The 24,283-nt window shown below is 31.6% G+C and overlaps 2 protein-coding genes across 2 annotated transcripts in view; one reads left to right on the top strand and one right to left on the bottom strand.

Annotated features, from left to right (window-relative positions):
* LOC103908642 (myelin-associated glycoprotein) overlaps positions 1 to 300 on the bottom strand; it is a 91,973-nt gene extending 91,673 nt beyond the window's left edge. The window contains exon 1 of the mRNA XM_087284518.1: positions 1 to 300. This exon is cut by the window's left edge and continues 188 nt beyond it. The gene's annotated coding sequence lies outside the window, so the exon portion shown is untranslated.
* The window catches only part of si:dkey-238d18.4, a 22,859-nt gene extending 13 nt beyond the window's left edge, over positions 1 to 22,846 (top strand). The window contains exons 1-10 of the mRNA XM_087284514.1: positions 1 to 337; positions 7,788 to 7,973; positions 9,636 to 9,754; positions 9,984 to 10,087; positions 14,119 to 14,186; positions 17,044 to 17,190; positions 18,240 to 18,330; positions 18,411 to 18,559; positions 19,680 to 19,821; positions 21,129 to 22,846. The exon at positions 1 to 337 is cut by the window's left edge and continues 13 nt beyond it. Coding sequence (XP_087140640.1) covers positions 88 to 337; positions 7,788 to 7,973; positions 9,636 to 9,754; positions 9,984 to 10,087; positions 14,119 to 14,186; positions 17,044 to 17,190; positions 18,240 to 18,330; positions 18,411 to 18,559; positions 19,680 to 19,821; positions 21,129 to 21,291 — 1,419 coding nt within the window. The 5' untranslated portion in view covers positions 1 to 87 and the 3' untranslated portion in view covers positions 21,292 to 22,846. The remainder of the gene's footprint in view (positions 338 to 7,787; positions 7,974 to 9,635; positions 9,755 to 9,983; positions 10,088 to 14,118; positions 14,187 to 17,043; positions 17,191 to 18,239; positions 18,331 to 18,410; positions 18,560 to 19,679; positions 19,822 to 21,128) is intronic.
* The last annotated feature ends 1,437 nt before the right edge of the window (positions 22,847 to 24,283 follow it).

The raw sequence follows: 24,283 nt of genomic DNA, 5'->3' as shown, positions 1-24,283 counted from the left end.
GTCCGACGAAGACTTTTTACCTAAGTTTTGAAGACCTCGTGACCACACGACGAGTTCAATGCCTGAGTCTTCAACGGATTTAGCACAATGATCGCATCTTGTGATGAATCACATGTAGAAGGGAACGGTAAAAAGCTTCCAGACAGTACTAATGGACCGGTTGGGAAGTTTAAGGGAATGAAGTGCAGCCTTTCTGTGGGGAGTAACGGCATCTGTCGGTCGGTCGCACCTGTGATCTCACCTGCGTCTACGTGCGCGCGCATCTCTCTACCTGGAGTGATGGACGCGGAGGGGCGAGTGGACGAATCCAGACTCAGGACGCATATATTCAAAAACGGTACATACTTAAGAATTCATGAATGTTCCACAGGTGTGAACTGGAACGAAATGCATAGATACCTGTATATAATCTGCCATAACACCTAGAACAACACCCACCATTAAGGTAAAGTTGATTTTATGTTATATATATATATATATATATATACACACACACACACACACACACACACACACACACACACACACACATATATATATATATATTATATTATAAATTAAGACTTTCACCGTCATCATTTCAAAAAAGTATTATTTGCAAACTCTAAATAGTGAAATTATGTTATCAGCTGATGACTATCAAACTACAACATTGTTCAGTCAATTAAATAGTGCTAAATGTTGTATTCAAGTCCTCCTAGCATGATTTCAGGCCTAATATTCAAAGTAGTAATATAGAGACCTTCCATAGAGATAAGCATGTGATGTTTATATAATGTTATCTGTATTAGCATTTTTACATTCTACTTTACCAATTTAATAGGTTAATGTCCTCGTTAAACCTCAGTCCTCCCTCCAAAGGTGTAAGCATTGTTTGAAGTCACAATAAAAAAAATAATAAAATGAAATATATAAAAAAAAGATAAAAAGCTATTTTATGTTATATGTTATTTTGATGGTCATTTTTTAGACATCATGATGACTCAACAAGCAATTTTGCAACAATCCCAACTCTTAGAAAGCTGTAAACTATTTGAGGTAAAGTAAGTTTTATATTTGCACATTCATTTTTTTAAGTGACACAGGGTCCCTCCATATTGTATACCATGAAACATTGAATATTGGGTCTGAATTTGCACTAAAAGTAAGTAGGCTATGTCTTCAAAACAACATTAGCACTATTTAATTGACTGTGAACAATGTTATGTGCTTATAGTCATTGGCTAATAATATGATTTCCCTGTTTAGAATTTGCAAGCAATACTTTTCTGGGATGATATTATTAAGGAGTAAGTCAGAATGTGTGAATATAAAACCAACTTTACCCCTTTGTAAACAAAGTCACTCTATAAAGTCTGTTTTGTGTCAAAATAAAGACCAGATATTAAAAAGAAAGACTAATCACATAAACACCTTGACATGTCAAGTTTACAGAATTACCAGAATTTTCATGAAATGTATACTATATAAAATAAATATTTACTGTACAAGTATTTTATCTAAAATGTAGCTGTTTTGCTTTAAGATGTTTCTTGAATGGTAGCAAATATATTATAGTTGATATTTTTATTTTCATTTTTACAAAAAAAATAAAAATGAAGTTGATGATGAATGATCACATAATATTTTGAGCAAATACGTTTAGTTTACCAGAATTTCAAATTCATCACACAATGTGTAATATCCAGGTTTCAAGCAACTCAAATCTAGGTTAAGTATTGCAACTCAACCAGAAGCAACAATGGGGTATATGCAGGGGCGGACTTAACCAATAAGCAAGGTAAGCAGTAAGGCCCCAGGGAATTAGAGGGCCCCAACAAATGCCAAGAAGCCAATATTAATCATATAGAATTTATAAATTTTCTGTCATGTATTGTAAAATCTGTCGATGACCATTTAGGTTATAATTTAAGGTCATTACTTTAACGCTTTTACAAAACTGGGGACCCCATGAATGATGGAATGTTCCTTTCACACTGCGCATGCAAATATTAAAATCTAATCACAAATATGGCTAATTAACTGTCCATAATTACTTTATGAACTTGTTTTTTTTTTCATTTGTGAATATACTGCATTATATTTTACATTAAAAAGATATAGATTTTAATTAAAATAGACAGTTGAAGTCAGAATTTTTAGCCCCCCCTGAATTATTAGCCCCCCGATTTTTTTCCTCAATTTCTGTTTTATGGAGAGAAGATTTTTTTGACACACTTCTTAAATAGTAGTTTTAATAACTCATTTCTAATAACTGATTTATTTTATCTTTGCTATCATGACAGTAAATAATATTTGACTAGATATTTTTAAAGTGAAATTTAAAGGCTTAACTTGGTTAAATAAGTTAACTAGGCTTTGAAAAAAAAATGTAGCTTAAAAGGGCTAATAATTTTGTCCATAAAATGTTTATTTAAAAAAAACGGATTTCATTCTAGCTGAAATAAAACAAATAAGACTAAAATATTATCAGACATACTGTGAAAATGTCCTTGCTTTGTTAAACATAATTTGAGAAATATAAAAAAAGAAAAAAAATTAAAAGGGGGGCTAATATTTCTGACTTCAACTGTATTTTTAACATGCAGTTTGTTTACAAAAAAAAATATATATATATATATATATATATATATATATATATATATATAGAGAGAGAGAGAGAGAGAGAGAGAAAGAGAAAGAGAGGATTTTGAGTTTCAATGCTAAGGCTGCATACCTGGAATTGCTTATAGGGCCCCCAAATCACTAAGTCTGCCCCTGAATATATGCATAGCTGGTTCTTTTCTGCCAATGATAAAGTTCCGGTGAATGCTTAATGTGACTATTTTAAATTTTATAAGGCTCGTTTTATAGCATTGGTGTTGTAATGTCATTAAAATACAATTAGTTAAATAGACTTAAGCATTCATTTAGTTGTTTAATCATAAAACGAGATGAAAGACCGTCAGGCTGGCTGGCTGAAATTAAAAGTCTGTGTGCATATACCCCATTATATATCTTTAACAAAATATAACTAGCTCAGTTTCAAATGAACAGACGCTGACTGTATAGCTATACATCTGTTTGTTTATTTGTCGATGTAATCACTGTAGTCTCTATTCATTCATTCAATACCATTTTATTGCACCCAAAGGGAAGCAACATCTAAAAGTCCTAGTTTATGAAAGACATTCATAAAAGAGTAGTGTGAGTGTCGGGAATCTCTAGCCTTTGTCAAGTGATAGTCAAATGATGTCTTTCCCAAGACAGATGAAGAATGGCTTTAGAGATGTAGAATCTGTACAGTGAAGAACTCCAATCATAAGACTCATGTTAACAAGATTAGTCACACTGTAGATGTGAATACAAACAGCATGGCTGCTAGATTAATTTACAAGTGTCTTACATTAGAGTTGTGGATCTTTTATTAGCTGTTTTTATGCTTTTTTTAACAATAATAATCTTATACATTTTCTTTAATGTTTTTGTATCAGAGTTTAGCTTTTTTTTAAGGTCTGTATGTCCCTAACTTAAAAACTTCTAGTCTTATAACTAATAGTCTTATAGCTGATATACACAACTTTATAATGAAACACTATTTATATAAAATTGGTTTAATCTACCTATTTTTTTAAAGAATGTACTCTGAGCTTGTTGGGTTAAACCATGTGATGTTTTTATGTTTAGTTAAGATCTGTGTCAGCAATTAGATTAAATTTGATTAGATTAATTACAACAGAAGCACAACCTTGGATAAACATTTTATTTCGTAACATTTTGGGTTTAAACATCATTAAATTTAATTTAATTGTTTTGAATTGATGGTTTGTGTCAGTGATCAATGTAAGATTTTAGGGTGCCGTAATATCCGAATGTATGACAATGGTTTTTTTCTTTTTTTTTTGTGGCTGTGATTTAATATATTTATTCATAGTCTAAAACTGTTAAAAAGTTTAATTGAAATTAATTTTCAGAAATGCATAATATTCTATACAGTTGAAGGCAAAATTATTCTTTTTCAAAAACTTTGTAAGTGATGTTTAACAGAGCAAAGAGATTTTCACTATATTACCTATTATATGTTTCATTCATTCATTCATTTCCCTTTGGTTTAGTCACTTTTGTCGTCAGGTGTCACCACAGTGGACTGAATCGACAACTTATCCAGCATTTTTAATGCAGCGGATGCCATTCCAGCTGCAACCCAGTCTGGGAAACATCTATGCACACTCATATTCACACACATACACTACGGACATTTTTGCTTATTTAGTTCACCAAGAGCATGTGAGGAAACCCACGCAAACGCTGGGAGAACAGGCAAAACTCCACACAGAAATGCCAATTGACCCAGTCAGGGACTTGAACCAGCAACCTTCCTGCTGTGAGGTGACAGTACTAACCACTTAGCCACCGTGTCATCCCATTATATTTATTTTTCTGTAAAAATCTTTTTTTCTTTTTTTTTTTTTTGATTGGCTACAGAACAAACCACTTTTTTTTTTTCAATGATTTGCCTATTTAACCTACTTTAACTTGCCTTGTTAACCTAATTAACTTAATTAAGCCTTTAAATTGCGCTTTAAGCTGAATTTTAGTATCTTGCACGAAAAAAAGTAAAATATTATGCTTTGTCATCATGGTAAAGACAAAATAAATTAGTTATTAAAACTATTGTTTAAAAAATGTGTCGGAAAATGTATTTCTTTCTCTTAAATAGCACTTGGAAAATATTTGAAAAAGAATTTATAATAATAACTAACAATTTTGACTTCAACTTTAAAGTTATTTAGTCAGCCTATGTTTAGTTTATTATTTTGAGTGAGTGATTTTTTCATAATCGGCCCAGTTACATACACAGCACACACACAAACACACTAGCGGTGTACATTCATTCATTCATTTTCTTGTCGGCTTAGTCCCTTTATTAATTCGGGGTCGCCACAGTGGAATGAACCGCCAACTTATCCAGCAAGTTTTTTACGCAGCGGATGCCCTTCCAGCCGCAACCTATCTCTGGGAAACATCCACACACACACACTCATACACTACGGACAATTTAGCCTACCCGATTCACCTGTACCACATGTCTTTGGACTGTGGGGGAAACCGGAGCACCCGGAGGAAACCCACGCGAAGGCAGGGAGAACATGCAAACTCCACACAGAAACACCAACTGAGCCGAGGTTTGAACCAGCGACCTTCTTGCTGTGAGGCGACAGCACTACCTACTGCGCCACTGCCTCGCCTAGCGGTGTACAAAATATTGCAAAATTATTGTTATCGCAATAGTGTTATATCAAATATATCACCAACGTGTAATAAATTATGTTTATTTTATGCATTGGTTGTTTTATCTAAATTAAGATGGTGCAGTACTAACTTTATCCCCACCACCACCATAGTTGTTGTTCTGCTATTGGCTGCAGTGGCCCAAAGCTGAAAATGAATACTAATGGCGAGAGTCAAGACAAGAGAGGAAAACGACAACATTTAATCAGAGTAGCTGAGGTTTTTTCATTCATAGTGTTTAAAAGACTAAATGTTTGCACACTGACACAATTTTTTATTCTGATGTAGAATTAATTAGATCTAAAAATATATATTTTACCTGTTTATTTTAATATCATTAATTAAATAAATGATTTAAAAACAAAGCTAATACAAATAGTATTTTTCAAGGGAAATGTTTTGTCATAAAAATATCCCAATACATGAATTTTTCGCATATTTTTCCAGTATTGTGCGCACAAAGAGAAACACAGACACACACAGTCTTACGACACAAGCATGTGGCACAAGTGTGTGATGCAAGCGTGATTACATCAGTAGCTTTTACTGTACAAACACACATCATGATTCACAACAGTCAGCCAGTGTACAGTATCTCCTGCTGGGCTTCTCATCTCCAAAACACATTCCTCATACTCACTGGCATGAGAACTGCAAAGCGAACAAATTACATAATCAGCTGTGGAAGAAGGGGATAAAGCTGATAGAGAAGAGGATTAGAGGTTGTTTTTGTTCGGTGTGGACCCTCAGACTCTTGTGAGTTTGTTGGGAAATGTTGAATTACAAATGCTGTAATACTCTACTTTAATACTGTAATTCCATGCAGATGTTGATGTTTTACTTGTTCTCTTTGGTTCAAGAAATATCTTTAAAGTGATGCAACGACATGCTGGTATCTTAACGGTGCTGATGCTCTTTTTTTATTCAGTCATTGTTTAAACTGTTGATTTGCTTAGTGCTTTTTCCAATTATTTGGACAATGTGTACTGTAAGCATAATGAAAATAGCAACTGATGCGAATAGTAAGTGTTATCTAATAGATAACTTTAAACAACCCAAATCACCCCCCCCCCCCCCCCAAGGAGTGTTTCAATAAGAATAATAAAATCTATAATCTTGCATTAGAATAAAAGGGGCAGTATTGACACAAACTTTTGTCAAAAAAGGTCTTGCCACAAGTATTCCTATGTAATTTTTTTATGCAAATTTTAAACTAATTCAATAAGTCAACTAAGATCTTATGTTATAACCTGAAACTATATAAAACTGGTGGGAATTTCGCGGCTTTTTGGTAGAATTGTTGCTGTCTTTTTGAGGTTTTAAGCTTATTTTTAAAGTTTGATAGAAACTTCATTAACACTATTGCTTGACATACGGCTTAATATGCATAATATCGTCATTACAAATATGAGACTACAAATAGGTTTGAGCAGTTTACATTACATTTATTCATTACAGAGACGCTTTCATGAAAAAAATTATTAAACATTAGGATTGACATACGGCTCTTATATATATATATAAAAAAGCCAGTAAGAATTAGTCCCTATATTAAAGTGTTACAAAATTATATATATATATATATATATATATATATATATATATATATATATATATATATATATATATATATATATATATATATATATATATATATATATATATATGTGTGTATATGTATATATATATATATGTGTGTATATGTATATATATATATGTATATATATATATATATATATATATATATATATATATATATATATATATACATATACATATATATATATACATATACATATATATATATACATATACATATATATATATATACATATATATATATATATATATATATATATATATATATATATATATATATATATATATATATATATATATATATAATTTTGTAACACTTTAATATAGGGACTAATTCTTACTGGCTTTTTAACTGCCTAGTATTAAGATATTGGCTGTTTATTAATATTTAAGAGGTACATATTCAGCATGATCAATGAAAATCTCTCTCTCATTAGCATAGGATATATACTTGTTTTTAAATCTTCCACTATGCTGACACACAGGCATTTGTAGCTCTGCCCTCTTTTGAAAAGAGCATTTGGATCTCATTTAAGATCTAATTTGAATTTAAAGCGAAAGTCACCAAAAGGCCCTATTAGGATAAAAGAGGCAGTTTTAATGAGTTATAAAACATTATTTGTAAGGTATTTTTAGCTTTACACACTTACTCTAGAGACATCAGAGACTTATTTTATATATTCTTGTAAAAAGGGACACAATAGGTCCCCTTTAATAACTATTAATAAGCTGCAAATTGGTAGTTTTTTGAGCAAAAAGTCATAGTTAATGGTTTATACAGTACCTTGAAGTTGTACATTAAAATGAAGCGTTACTTCTTTCCTTTAAATTATAGCTATTAGGAAGGGTCTGCATGCTTGTTGATATGTTTGTATAATACCTTTGAATAATGATGATGTCTGCTTTGTGTTACTTAGGTGGTGTGTCGCCTGATGAGCGAGGTCAGGTATGGCGTTTTCTGTTCGGCATGTACCCCTGCAGCTCTACGGCTCTGGAGCGCCCTCTACTGCTGGAGCAGATGGCGGTGCGCTATCAGGTCATGAAGAGGAAATGGCAACAGCTGCTTCCTGGAGCCGTTCGCTTGCGTCTTAATGGCACTGACGGTAATCAATCATATCCCTGAGAAAAACAAACACTTGTTATAGAGAACGGTTTGCTCTTATCAGTTTTTTACTACTTGCAATAAAAGCTCAAGTCTTGTTATTGAAAACCTGTGACAGATGCTTAAAGGGATAGTTCACCCCCCAAAAAGTGAAAACTACCTATTTATTTACTCATGAGTTGCTTTCTTTTACTAAATACAAAAGATGTTTTGAAGAAAGCTGGTTGCTAAAACCATTAACTTTCTTAATTGGAAAAAAATTATTATGGAGGTCAATAGGTGCATTTTTCTGAATATCTTCTTTTGTGTTCGCCAGAAGAAAGCAACTTAAATAGGTTTTGAACATGTTAAGGGTGAGTAAATAATGACAGAAGGTCTTTAGGTAATCTATTACTTTAATTACATATATTTACAGGGTGTCTGTAGGGTCTTAAAGTATTTAAAGTTGATAAATCAGGATAGAGAAATTTAAGGCTCTTAAAAAGTATTACAAAGTCTTTGCTATTTTGCAAGGTATTAAATTGAATATAATTTTTGTTTATGCATTGTATGGATGTATGCTAAAGTTTCCTGAATTAAATCTGCGAATATCAGGATGCTGTGTAGTTTATGAAATCAATGAAATCCTACTAGATTTGACATCATGCTGCTTTGTTTACTGAAGTTATCAAGGCAACACTGTTATTTCTGTAGCTCTATAGGCGCCAACCTGCTGAATTAGCTAGATTTAATAGATTTTAGTCGGTATATGAATAATGTTTTAGTTTTGGATTAGTTTCTTATGTAATATTTATTAAATATCCTGTTAGTAAAAAATAATCACACCAGTGTTTCTGGTTGAAAGTTGCTGTAAGGTATTAAAAAAGGTCTTAAAAGGTATTGAATTTCCCTCTCTGATTCCTGTGTATACTCTGATTTAAATTCAATCACAATCTAATGCTTCATGTGTTAAAAAGGCTCAGGTAATGTTTCAGAATTTGAAGAATAAAACTTTTAATATTAAAATTAAGAAAGCACAAAGCTTCTTGTGATTATTGGACAGAATGTCAAATATTTTGTGTTTTTACACAAAGTAAAAGATCAATCTTTGGATTTAGGAATCAGCATGGATTAGTTAAATTTTAGGTAGATAAAGCTGTAAGCTCAGTGTGTACAGTGATTAAAAACTGCAGAAATGTGTCATAAAAAGTTATGCTGTTTGTTTCCATCAACCTATTTTTTGCATAATGTGGGATATTGCCAAGGATGAAAATTTCAAGATAAGCAGTCTTAAAATACACAGGAAAAAAATGAGCTGCAGATTTTTTTTTTTATAGAGTAAACACATTTTATAAATACATACTTTAAGCAAAAATTGGACTAATCGGTGGCCCAGTATTCATGATCTTCTCCAATATCGCTTTATATTATATTAATGTTGTATTATTTGCAACTTTTATAGGGATTATTTTTATATTTGTTTTAATATTCAATTATTGATAAATTAGTCAGACTGTCTAGAAATTAGTTGATGGTTTTATTTTCCTAAAGATATGAAATTAGCAAATTATCCAATATTCCAATTACTTTTGGACATTTAACACCTCTATGGTTAAAAAATACATTATTCTTGAACCACAACTAATAATAAATAAATGTTGTATTCTATTTTCTTTTTTCCTAGCTGAGCTGTTGACAGCAGTGAAGTTTTTTGACCAGAGGCAGGACAGAGAGCTAAATAAACAACAGATTCAGTCAGACGAGACACAAGAGAGATTATCCTTTCTGCAACTGCAGGCCCAGGTAAAACTATAAACAATAGACATATAATGTACATATAATGGCAAGTGCAAGTTACACCCATGTGTATACATAATATGTTATTTTACTGATGACAAATGATTAAAGGAACTATACAGTATATACTGTATATATATAATCTGGTTGCTAAAATGACAAAGTGTTTCTGTATTACAAAGATGTAATGGAAGGTTCTGTCAAGTTTTGCTTTTATGTTGACTTTAATGTCCAGGTGCTATTTGAAAGGGTAACTTTTGACCTGGAAGAACTTCAGGAGGCCATACGCATCATTGATAAGGATGTTCCTCGGACTGACAGAGATCTTCCATACTACCGGTACAGAAAATGCTATACAGCATGCATGAATATATGAATGAATGAATTTTTTTTTTTTTTACAAAGAGACTCTATAATCTGGACTTACTAAAATATAATTCGGTGTAACAAGTTTATACAGTTGAAGTATAAAAAATGTTAAATTTAAACTCTTTATTTATTTTTATTTTCAAGTTATGTTTAACAGAAAAATAATTGCAACACATTTCTAAATATAATCCTTTTACCAACTAATATTTAATTAACCTACTTTTTAATGTTTTTGTCCACAATTTCACATTTAAAGCCACATATAAATGATTATTTGTATTATGAGTAGGTTTACGTGAAATCTGCACCCACAGGAATTAGATTTGTGCTGATTTTTTAGTCCATTATTGAGTGTATTTATTTACGTATGTACTGTAAATGTGTGTAAATAAGTATTTATTCAGTTTTTATATTAAAGTAATATTAAAATAATAATATGCTAATGTTTATATGATTTATGTACAATACAGTTTGTATTTTCTGTCCTTTAGTGGATATATTATATGAGCGGCTTAGTTTGTTATAGATATATATATATATATATATATATATATATATATATATATATATATATATATATATATATATATATATATATATATATATATATATATATATATATATATATATACACTTGAAGTCAGAATTATTAGCCCCCCCCCTGAATTATTAGCCCTCCTGTTTATTTTTTCTCCAATTTCTGTTTAACAGAGAGCAGATTTCTTTCAACACATTTCTAAACGTAACAGTTTTAATATCCAATTTCTAATAACTGATTTATATTATCTTCACCATGATGACAGTACATAATATTTTTTAAGGCAGTATTCAGATTAAAGTGACATTTTAAAGACTTAACTTGTTATGTTAATAAGGCAGGTTGGGGTAATTAGGCAAGTCATTGTAAAATGAGGGTTTGTTCTGTAAGCAATCCAAAAAAAAAATTTAAAGGGGCTAATAATATTGAAATTTTGAACATTTTCTTTTTATTATTATTAAAAACTGCCTTTATTCTAGCTGAAATAAAACAAACTGGACTTTCTCCTGAAGAAAAAATATTATAGAAAGTACTGTAAAAAAAATAAAAAATTGCTCTGCTAAACATTGTTTGAGAAGTATTTGAAAAAAAAAAAAAAATATATATATATATATATATATATGAGGGCTACTTATTTTGACTGATATTGTCAGGCAGATTTAGAGCTGGAATTATTTGATGATAATTCTATTTACAGCCCCAAAATAATCATTAAAAACACAAAAGAAAATGAATGGTTGTATTTTATCGCATCTTATCGTTTTCAGGTTGTTGTGTATTTATGGCACTCATTGTCAGAATTGAACATTCACCATGTTGGCGTCGTTTTTTTCTCCTTTTCTTAGAGAAAAACTTCCTTGTATTCATTTCCCTGTTCATCAACCATGATTTAAAATTCATACAGTTAGTACTTGAACTAATCTAAACTTATGCTGGTGACATTTTGAATTCAATCACTCACATTATTGAGTTATTGACATGAAATTCAACGTCTAAATATTAAATTCACATACACTCAAAGAAAAGAATCATGATTAGGTTATTCATCATTAACAGTTTGTAACCTTTTGATTTTATTTAAATTGTCATTTTTTTAAATGTATATTGTCAGAGAATCAATCTAAATCAGTTAAAACACTATGAATACTATTAGATTTAATCAGTTAAAAAACATATGAATATGGTATAAATATATCTAGCTGTAGAAAAAAACACATCCAATTAGCTAAATTCTATGGGATTGGCTAACTTACTGTAATATTCAGGGGCAAAATTGATGCAAAAAATACATAATGATACATAAATCTTGTTCTCATTACTTTCATTTACAGTATGTTTAACTAACAAATATCAGTCATGTAAAGTTTATCAAGTCAATTATGTTAAAAGTACGTAATCCAAATTGATGGAAATTTTATATGCAATCAGAATACATACATCTCATTGGTTAGGCCTAAATATTTTTGGAGTGAACTATGTTCCTGTCTTTTCAAGTTGCATACAATACATTCATTTTAGTTATCAAATAGCACAATTCCTCAGTATTCGTCATTTCTGCTGAAGAAAGTCTATATCAACACTTTCTTTCTCCTGACTGTTTTAAGCACAAGCAGTTGTGAAACACGCGGCTCATTTTGCATCACTAATGTGTGTTGCCAGCAAAAAGCAAACATGTCATTGCCACACCAGTTTATCAAACAACCTTGGAGCTCAATGTAAATAGCACTCAGAATCTGCTGCAGCGTTTTACTGCAGTTAAACAGTAACTAGTTTTGAGCATGGTCAACTCAGCTCAATTTGAATGCATAATTTAATACTCAAATACTTAATAAACACATAATAAGAGCAGAAATGTGCAGCTCTTTCACAAAGATGCAGTGCTGGCCTCCAAGCAGTCATGTTATGAATACAAAAACACCAACTACTATTTAATTAACCTACTTTTTAATGTTTTTGTCCACAATTTTACATTCAAAGCCACATATAAATGATTGTTTGTATTATAAGTAGGTCTTCGTGAAATCTGCACCCACAGGAATTAGATTTGTGCAGATTTTTTTAGTCCATTAATGAGTGTATTGATTTACTTATATACTGTAAATGTGTGTAAATATGTATTTATTCAGCTTTTATATCAAAGTAATATTAAAGTAATAATATGCTAACGTTTATATGATTTATGTACAATACAGTTTGTAAAGTAATATTTTCTGTCCTTTAGTTGACATATTATATGAGAGACTTAGATTGTTATAGATAGTATATATATATATATATATATATATATATATATATATATATATATATGTGTGTGTGTGTGTGTGTGTGTGTGTATATATATATATATATATATATATATATAAAAATATATAAATATATATATATATATATATATATATATATATATATATATATATATATATATATATATATATATATATATATATATATATATATACTATCTATAACAATCTAAGTCTCTCATATAATATGTCAACTAAAGGACAGAAAATATTACTTTACAAACTGTATTGTACATAAATCATATAAACGTTATCATATTATTACTTTAATATTACTTTGATATAAAAGCTGAATAAATACATATTTACACACATTTACAGTATATAAGTAAATCAATACACTCATTAATGGACTAAAAATATATGCACTTGAAGTCAGAATTATTAACCCCCATGAATTATTAGCCCCCCTGATTATTATTTTTTTTTCCCAATAACTGTTTAACAGAGAGCAAATTTTTTCAACACATTTCTAAACATAGTAGTTTTAATAACTCATTTCTAATAACTTACTTTATTTTATCTATTTTATCTCTGTCATGATGACAGTAAATAATATTTGACTTGATATTTTTTAACACACTTCTATACAGCTTAAAGTGAAATTGAAAGGCTCAACTAGCTTATTTAGGTTAGCTAGGCAGGTTTGGGTAATTAGGCAAGTTATTGTATAACGATGGTTTGTTCTGTAGACTATCGAAAAAATATATAGCTTAAAGTGGCTAATAATTTTGACCTTAAAATGTTTTTTTTATTTTTTTTTTATTAATAACTGCTTTTATTCTAGCCGAAATAAAACAAATAAAACTTTCTTAAGAAGAAAAAATATTATTAGACATACTGTAGAAATTTCCTCGCTCTGTTAAACATCATTTGGAAAATATTTAAAAAAGAAAAAAAATTCAAAGGGGGCTAATAATTCTGACTTCAACTGTATATCGTTTTAGTTGTACACTTAAAATCGCACAAAAACACACAGATTTATTTATTTTTTTATTTTTTTACAAAGTTCTGCACAAATGTCAGCTGATTCTGTCTGTTCCTGATTAGAAGGTATCAAAGTTGTCTCTATTCTGTTTAACTGTGTCTGCTTAATTAAATTAGTCCTTTAAAGTAGTTTGCTGAATAAATAGTTTGTAATCTCTTGTGTTTCATCACAGGAATGAAGGTTTGGGTAATCTGCTTGTGTTAAGAGATATCCTGATCACATATGCTGCTTTTCACCCAGGTATGTGCTTAAAAACATGCATGTATATATTGTAATTATATTTGAAGGAAGTAAATACTTTACAAAGATGTATTATAGTGATCTTAAATGATTCTTATACAACAATTAGTTTTAAACAAATGCTGTTCTTCTGAAGTTTTAATGTATCAAAGATTTTAACCTTTTTAATAATAATAATAATAATAATAATAATAACAATAATAATAATAATAATAATAACAATAATAATGTTTGCCAGTGATGGGTTGTGGCTGGAAGGACATCCTCTGTGTAAAACATATACTGGATAAGTTGGCGGTTCATTCCGCTGTGGCAACTACGGATTAATAAAGGGACTAAGCAGAAAAGAAAATGAATAATAATAATAATAATAATAATAAATATATATTAGCTTGAGCAAAAAACCCGAAAACTGGAATAATGACCTTAATTGCCATCACATAAATTATATATATATATATATATATATATATATATATATATATATATATATCAAATGAAATAAATAAAGCATACATTTGAAGGCAAATTATTATCCCTCCTGTGAAATTGGTATTATTTTTTAAATCTTGAAAAAGTTCTGTTTACCAGGGAAAAGAGTTTTTCACAGTATTTCCTATTTTATTTTTAATATTTCATATATCTACATTCTAAGAAATGCTGGGTTATTTAAAACCAAATTGGGTAAAATATGGACTAACTCAAACATTGGGTTAAATCTGGTCAATTTAAAAGTGACACAGTGGCTCAGTCAACACTTTCGCCTCACAGCAAGGAATTCGCTGAATTGAGCCCCAGCTGGACTAGTTGGCGTTTCTGTGTTGAGTTTGCATGTTCTCCCCTTGTTGGTGTGGGTTTCCTCTGGGTGCTCCAGTTTCCCCCACAGTCCATAGACATGCGCATAGGTGAATTGATTAACTAAATATGCGGTAGTATATGTGTGTGAATGAGTGTGCATGGAGGTTTTCCAGTTCTGGGTTGCAGCTGGATGGGTATCGGCTGTGTAAAGCATGCTGGATAAGTTAGTGGTTAATTCCACTGTGGTGACCCCTGATGAATAAAGGGACTAAGCCAAAGAAAAATAAATGAATGATTTTTTTTTTTTAATAACCCAGCAGTAAGGCTAGTTCCACCCAGAATTGTGTTGAAATAACACAGCATTTTTTCAGAGTGTATTTTGGCTGGGATTAAAGCCCTTTTGAATGTACTTTTTTTTTTTTTGATTTACTAAAAAAACAAACCACTGATGTCCTGGGGTCCGTTCTTCGTACGTGGATTACTCAGTTAGCTGGATTTGGATATTGACGATTTGACACGATCCAGGATCGTTTCGTTCTTCAAAGCTGATCCGAGAGTTGTTGTCATGGCAACAGATCTGCTAGGTCAAACCTGATCGGGAGCAGGTTCAAATCATATAAACAGGATTAGATCGACTTAGTTCAAGCAAAGATAATACAGAAAGTATGTACCGAGTTCTGATATTTTCTTACAGTAAAATTTATATACACTTGGGAAAATAGTAAATATTTTTTAACTATATATATAAAGTTATAGTCATTAATAAAATAAATAAAGTTATACATATTAATAAAACGTATGCAATCTGCACCCTCGAAATGAAAATACAAAGACTGCCACCTGGTGGTGCAAAGAACTTAATCTTGATATGAACTTTTTAGATCGCTTTAGTACTTGTGTATAATAGAAATGCACAATATGTGACTTTTTTTAAAAGCAATAATACATTTATGCAGTCATAAACATGTTTTGACATTTAATATGCCAGTGATGCTTCACAAAAGTTGCAGACGCCTTTACCAATATCAAAATGCTTTTGGAAACAACCAGTTCTTTACACCGATTAAAAAACGGTTACTATAATAAAGAAAATCTTTTCTAAATGAAGAACTAAATACATTGATTTGCATTGAAATACATGATGAATACTCTTGTCTTGACAAATGAAAGTGTAAAGCCTGCAGCTCACAACAAATGTGAAGTTACTGCGTGTCATATTTAACAAGCCGTTTACTGCTAATTTGATGTAATTTTGCTCACATGGATAATTGAATATTAATCATATGATGTCATTACGCTGCTGTGCCGTCAGCCAATCGTTGCATTGCTGATCATGATTTCGAGGATCGATAGATCTGTCCTTAACAACAAACGCAGCGATCTCAGATCAGTTCATCCAGATATTCTAATCTGATTCGCGAACTTGTTTGGAGAACCAAATTAGCGAGAGATCAGTTATCAAGATTAAAAGATCCAGTATCTGCCAAATCATCTTAGATCATTTAAGCGAGGTACGAAGAACGGACCCCTGATTAGTGGTAGTTAATGAACTGTTAAGCTGGTTAACTGCACTTTAAGTTGTATTCTAGTATCTTGTAAAATAATCTGTACTGTCATCATAGCAAACACAAAATCATTTTAAAAAATTACAATTTTATAGGAGGACTTTGATTTTGATTTTCAAATGTTAAATTATAACAATATTTCACAATATTACTGTGTATTTGGCTATATAACCGGGTTTTGATGAACGAAAGACTCGTAACAGTTTCTGCTGGCTACATTTACACTTTTAGTTTGTGATCTGTGATATTGTTTTGTTGTGAAGGGGCAGCCTCTAGTGGTTAAAGAATAAAGTACAGTGTGTGAATTTGTTGTACTACAATAATGGATTGTTTACCAGCACTGGGTTGCAGCTAGAAGAGCATCCGCTAAAACATACAGTATGCCTGAATAATTAGTGGTTCATTCCGCTGTGGTGACCACGGATAAATATAGGACCAAACTAAAGGAAAATAATAGATGAATAAATAATGGTTTGCCTCTCTGTCCTCTGCAGAAGTGAGTTACGCTCAGGGCATGAATGACCTGTGCAGTCGCTTCCTGGAGGTTCTTGACTCAGAAGTCGACACTTACTGGAGCTTCTCCTGCTACATGGAAAAGTTTTCCAAAGATTTCCGCGCTGATGGACTTTACCGTAAAATGGGTGAGTTTTTCAAATCATTTAGATAGTTTTTTTTTCTGGAGAGTTACACTGGGTCAAATTTGTTTTTGTTTTTCATTTCTTGAGAGTAAAATAAAAATACAGATTGGTTGCATCGGGATGCAAACTTATAAAAAGAAAATTCCAGTAACTATAGTGACGTCCACTTTAAACAACATTTCAAATAAACATCAAGACTAAACATACAGTCCAGCTCAAACTTATTCATACCTTTGGAAAATCCTTACTTTTATTCAACAAGCAAAGTTTTTTTGACTGGAAATGACACAGGCTTCTCCCAAAAGATAATAAGTCATTATAAAAAAAACAGAGCAACATTTTGGCAAAAAAAATTTCGGCTTTTATCTACGTTAGAATTTGTAGGAATAGGAATATCTACGGGCTTGACTATATTTATTAAAAGTGCATATTGGGTTCTGGAAGACGAGCTCCATTATTATATTTTTTCTACAGGCAAATAGATTTTTAACAATAACTGATGAACCTTTAAGGTTAGATGTGTTGCAAGCTTTGAGGTTGTTAACAGATTAGATGTGCTTTTTATTGAGTCCATCTGTTTGCATACATTCCACGTATTTTTTAAGCTATCATGTTTAATAGATTAAGTTGTGCAAAAGAACTACATTGCCCATGATGTTGTGCAGAAAATTCCACAAGATCATTTACTCTCCCCAGCACCCATCACTGCTAATGATACAGATTTTCCTATCCTTTTGTAATGATTCCAGTGTCTTTGTTCAAGTTTTGCTTGCGTGATGTTGTGTTACAGAAGGTGCTTTGTTTGAAATATAATTTTTCAGTATGTTAAACAGTCAAGGGCAAGTCATTGGATAACAGTGGTTTGTGCCTGTAGCCCATCAAAAAAATATATATTTTAATATAAATAATATTGACCTTTAATATTAACATTATTATTGATTCCTTTTATTTTTATTTTAAAAAATGTATTCCGGCCAAACTAAATGAAATAAAAAATAATAATAATATTGCCATTGAAATTTGAAATTTGAGATTTGATTTGTGTTTCTCAGAATTGGAAGCTGCTTTACTGAAAGAGCTGGATCCTCAACTACACTCGCATCTCGTCACCGACAACATGGAAAGGCTCACGTTTTGTCACAGGTGTGCTTTGAGTTTGTCTTAAGATGATCTTCACTTTCTCTGACTTCATGCATTTAGTTTTTCCTCTGTCTCTCCTTCAGGTGGCTTCTGTTGGGTTTCCAGCGTGAGTTCGAGCACAGCGATGCTCTGCGACTATTCGAGATTCTCAGCTGTGATCATCTGGAGCTCATCTCACAGCAGGTGGACTGCGTTCGCTATCAGGAGAGACTCGCACGCAAACACAGCCTGGGTAAAAGTCCTTTTCCAAGCCTGTTCCTCTAGCCCTGCTCACACTGTGCAATTTCAGCCACGATTTGGTCATCTGAGACAAAATTGGGGAATCTGAGAAGATACCTGTAATCCTCGGCTAAAGTCCTTGATCTTTGATCATTGGTTTGACATGATCACTGATGTATATTAGTGATGAAACAAAGTACTTCTATTATGTAAAGATTAATTAAATCTACTTTAATTTACACCAATAGGATTCCGCTGCGAATGCCATCTTTTGGTCAGTTTTTGTTTTGTATTGTGACAGTTTCTAGAGAGTGGAATATTAAATGAGAAAACAGTGGGCATGGCTTGTTTTTTTCAACTGTGTGCTGATTGGATGTAGTTAAGTAGACATTTCATTCAGAAAGATTGGAAAATGGGTTACAGGAGAGTTATTAAAACCTAACAGACACCTCCTCACCATTTCTGTTTGTTGTCAAAACAGTAAGGACAGTCATGGTGCTGCATGTGCTGGGGTATGAATTACAAACACTTTAAAAAGTCCTTGAATCGGCTGTTTGTGAAGTTTGGGAACCCTGGTGAACTCTAACAGTGCAATATGGGTATTTTATAGCTGTTGAGTTCACATTGGTTGTGCATTTGTTGTTGTGGTGCATTGTGGGATTGATTGAGTACACTTTAGACACCACTAGAAAAGGCTGCTCCTTCAAATAGGGCACTATTTCAGAGTATAGGCAAACAGTTTTTGATTGTCTTGTTCAAGTGTGTCACCAGCTCTCCAGGACTATGCTTGGTGACCCCTGTTTTAAACATTTGATGTAATTTATACATTATAGCTGACCAAAATGTCCAAATTATAAGGATCGCCAATAAAAAGGTGATATCAATTTTTATTTTTATTATTATCATTTTGCAGTTTACAGGGCTGGTTTATTATTTGTTTGGGAGATGTCATGTGTGACTAGAAGTGTATAGTAGACATTCAAATGACTTGTTCAAAACTGTACATTTATCTACTGTACATTTGTATAAACTGTTGCTCAGTACATCGACAAGCTTTGCCCTGTTTAAATGTACAAATGTGCTGTACAAATAGATTTGACTTAATAAACGATCACGGTTTCTGTGATTTTCAGAGGAGGAACCTGTGGCTGATCTACATGCAGTGAACACAGATTTCACCTTTGAACTTTTCATGTGCGCCACCATATTGCTGGAGAACAGAGAGGCTTTACTGAGCTGCAAGAATGAGGTTCAGCTCATACAGTTTACTAGCAGGTGTGCATTAATTATGATGATAATAAATTTATCTATCTATCTATCTATCTATCTATCTATCTATCTATCTATCTATCTATCTATCTATCTATCTATCTATCTATCTATCTATCTATCTATCTATCTATCTATCTATCTATCTATCTATCTATCTATCTATCTATCTATCTATCTATCTATCTATCTATCTATCTATGTATGTATGTATGTATGTATGTATGTATGTATATATATATATATACAGTTGAAGTCAGAATTATTAGCCCCCCTGAATTATTAGACCGCTTGTTTATTTTTCCCCAATTTCTGTGTAACGTAGAGCAGATTTTTTCAACACATTTCTAAATAAAATATTTTTAATAACTCATCTCTAATAACTGTTTTGTTTTATCTTTGCTATGATGAAAGTAAATAATATTCTGCTAGATATTTTTCAAGACACTTCTATACAGCTTAAAGAGACATTTAAATGCTTAACTAGGTTAATTAGGTTACCTAGACAAGTTAGGGTAATTAGGCAAGTTATTGTATAATGATGGTTTGTTCTGTAGACTATCAAGAAAAAAATGGCTTAAAGGGGCTAATAATTTTGTCCCTAAATGTTGTTTAAAAAATTAAAAATTGCTTTTATTCAAGCCGAAATAAAACAAATAAGACTTTCTCCAGAAGAAAAAATATTATCAGACATACTGTGACAATTTCCTTGCTATGTTTAACATCATTTGGGAAATATTTAAAAAAAGAGGGGAAAAAATCAAAGGGGGCTAATAATTATGACTTCAAGATATGTTTCATGAAATTATTTTGTAAATTTCTTACCATAAATATTAAAACTACATTTTTTACTTTTAAATTTGGTACAGTTTAAAATGTGATTAACCCCCTGTATTTAGATGTATTTTTAACTCCCAGATTCTAGATTTTTAAATAGTTATATCTCAACTACATATTGTCTCATCCTACCAGTTTATACTGTATATATCAATAAAAATTGTATTTCTTTGGCTTCCAGATAATGCATACAGTACATCTCAGTTTCCAAACTTTTGACTAGTCTTGTGGTCCAGGGTCAGATATGTCAATATAAAGTGTTTTTTTTTTCATTTTTTAAAATGAAGAAAGTGACATATAATAAATATAATATGTGATTGCTCGATCTTTCTTTAAGATCATTGTCAGTTGCTTTTAACATTTTGTACATAATACTTGCATTCACTTCTAAGTTAGACTTAAGTGTCTAAATGCATTTTGGGACAACTGTATTCATTCATACAGCACTGAATCCTAATCAAGCTGTACCTGCTCAGTCTACAGGGCAAGCTGGATCTGAACGCCACCCTGAAAAAAGCTGAGGAACTGATGAGGAACTACTGCAAAAGCTCCTCCTGGGACTATTTGAGCGGCCTCTATCGCATGCGCAAAAGCAAAGAGGACCACTTCTTCTTTCATCTCCGGAACCTTTTTTCCTGAGACCAAACGACCTGTGAGGATTTTTCATGGAAACGGTCTGAATGACATGAACTTGTGACTTTACGCTCCAGAGGGACTTTAATTTTATTTATTTTTTAAGTGCTGCTTTTAATCAGGGTTTTGTACAGGAACAAGAGCGACTTCTTCATAAGTGTTAATATTATATTCCTGTATTCCATCTTTGTTTTTAAAGAAATAGTTCACCCAAAGATGAAAATAATGCCATCATTTAATCTCTCCCTCCACTTTTTTTTTCCCAAACCCACTTCAGTTTCTATTGATTTCCATATTTTTGTTTCTTCTTTTTTCCCCAACATTCTTCAGAATGTTTTTTTTTTTTTTTTTTAAATGTTACATAAATGTTTAGGACCATTAGTGTGAGTAAATCATTTTTGGGTAAACTGTTCCTTTAGGCTTCTATTGTGATGCCAGAATTAATGTGAGAGAAGTTTTTTTTTACATTTAACCTGACCGATGGTATTGAAATTATTCCAGACTGCAAAAATGCTTTACTTATTTTTAGGTTTTGTCTTGTTTTTAGTCTAAATGTCTAAAAAAAATGATTTTTGATTTCATTTTTAGATACGTAAAAACTTTTAAAACTTAAAGCAAACCAATATTTTTAGTTGTCTTGAAAATGCTTCTAGATTTAAATTTTTCTTAATATTTGGACCAGGAACAAGACCAAAAAAAAACAGTAAAAAAGAGTTTTTGTGCAGTGCATTATTAGTAGCATTTGGGAATTTACCATTTATTTGATACTACTGAATTCTATGTTAAATGTAATATGTAAAAACTTAGCAGGCAATATCAAATGTACTTTAAATCTGAACAGGATTTTATAGTGTGGAAAAAAACATCAGACAAACAAAAGGAATCATTTCTGCTGATCCAAGCGAGACCCAACATGTGAGTATTATTCAGTCACTCAAACATCTGGTGCTTGCGTATCGGTGATATTAGAGCATTATATAATAATAGAAATGCAGGCCAAGTTCTGAGAAGCTCTAGAAGGCGCTCTGTGGTGTTGTCTTACCAGTCATACAGCGCTTAAGATGTACTGATCAGAAATAGCACACACTGAACCACGACACCCTGCACTGCATTGCTTTTTATCCTGTAAGAGGCACGATATATCACTAAACATATATACACAACACAAGGAGATATATGGAGTATTGCACGTAATATTTGTTGTTATTTATTAAGAACTGACACATTGTTTAAGTTGTTTTTGGAGAAAGTGAATGGACTGACCAACTATTTTTGGGGGGGAAACGGGTACTGAATACTGTAATTATTATTTTATTTGTCATGCTGTTCTTTGATCTTTAGTTTTTTTTACGTTTGCACAGATTGATTATGGTAATTAATGTAGCAATAATGAGACACTGCAATGTTTAACAGACGGATTTTTTTTTCAATGAGAGCGTGTGTGTGAGAAAGAGAGTGAGAGACACTGAAAGTGAGAGTGAGTGTTTTATTTTAAGATTACTGTTAAGATTATTGTGAAATAAACTGTGGCCATTTGAATAAATAAATGAATATTTATTTATATGTTGTTTTTTTCTAAACAATTTCTTCTGCTGTTGAAGCTATGGTGCACGAAATGGGCTTCAAACAAATCAAAATAAATCTAATTTTATTTTCTACATAATTTCTACACTGAAAAAATCATTTGATTCAATACATTATAAGGTAACTGGTTGCAAATAATTTATATGGGCTGAATTTAAACAAACAAACCACATTTACTAATTTTCAACTTAATTGTTTGCAACCACTTACCTTAAAATATTTAGTACATTTAATAAAAAAAAAATCCAGTGTAGCTTTATTACAAAATGTGTAAGATTTTTAAAAAATCAGAAATACATCACCTCAAATCCTACTTTCATTATATGATATTTAATTGATTTATTATATGATATCCAACGATTCAGAAAATGTTGATCGAATCTAGTTCAATCTTGTCTTAGAACTTCCGTTTCAGTCACCTATGGAAGAAATGACTAGGAATAATAAACGGCAAAAAACGGTCAAACTACTTGCTCTACAAACAAATGTTTGCATAATAAACAGACCAAGTAGAATAATATAACAAGGAAATATCAGTTTGCAACATCAAACAGCAAAACGAGCAGTTTTTAATGTCTAAAAATGAATGGAAGTGAATGAGACCGGAAGTCTCGTGGCAAAAAGATTCAAATGGCAGCGCCCGCTCGTCTGCGGAGAATAAGGTCAATAGATAGGGTGAGGAGCTCTGTCAACCGGGAGGATCTCAGAGTAGAGCCACTGCTCCTCCACATCAAGAGAAGTCAGTTGATTTGGCTCGGGCATCTTTTTTGGATGCCTACCGAAGGAGGTATTCCAGGCATGTCCAACGGGGTGGAGGCCTAGGGGAAGAGCCAGGACACGCTGAAGGGACTATGTCTCTCGGCTGGTCTTGGAATGCCTGGGGATCCCCCCCGAAGGAGCTGGAGGAAGTGTTTGCTGCTGGCTTCGGAAAAGCGGTTGAAAATGAATGAATTAATTAATTTGATGTCATTTTAACATCAATTCATTTCTATGCATTATAGGGAAACAAAATCAAGTCTAAATTTGTATTTTTAATTTAATCTTTCATACAAATAAAACTTTTCTAATATTATCATACTTTTTATGTCGTTAGTTTGGTGGTCAAAAGGCTATCAATGTGTGGAATTCAAATAGATGTCAAGGTTTTAACATCCAGTAGATGCATGCTTTTCAACATCATTCTTGATGTCAGTTTAATGTTGATTTGATGCGGGTAAAGTCAAGTAAAGTCTAGAAGGGATACATCTGCAACTGGAAGTTAACGATGATTATTTATATCACTGTAACAATATAATAACTACTGTTTTTAGATAACTGTGAAGGTTGGGGTAGGCGTTAATAAAATACAATTTAATGGATAATATGAATAATACTCTCTCTATATGTACAGTTTTTACATTACTGTGAGGGTTTG

Source organism: Danio rerio, chromosome 15 (genome assembly GCF_052040795.2).
Source record: "Danio rerio strain M-AB ecotype USA chromosome 15, GRCz13ab, whole genome shotgun sequence".
In the NCBI taxonomy this organism is placed as follows: domain Eukaryota; kingdom Metazoa; phylum Chordata; class Actinopteri; order Cypriniformes; family Danionidae; genus Danio; species Danio rerio.
This window is presented reverse-complemented; position numbering and strand designations above follow the sequence as displayed.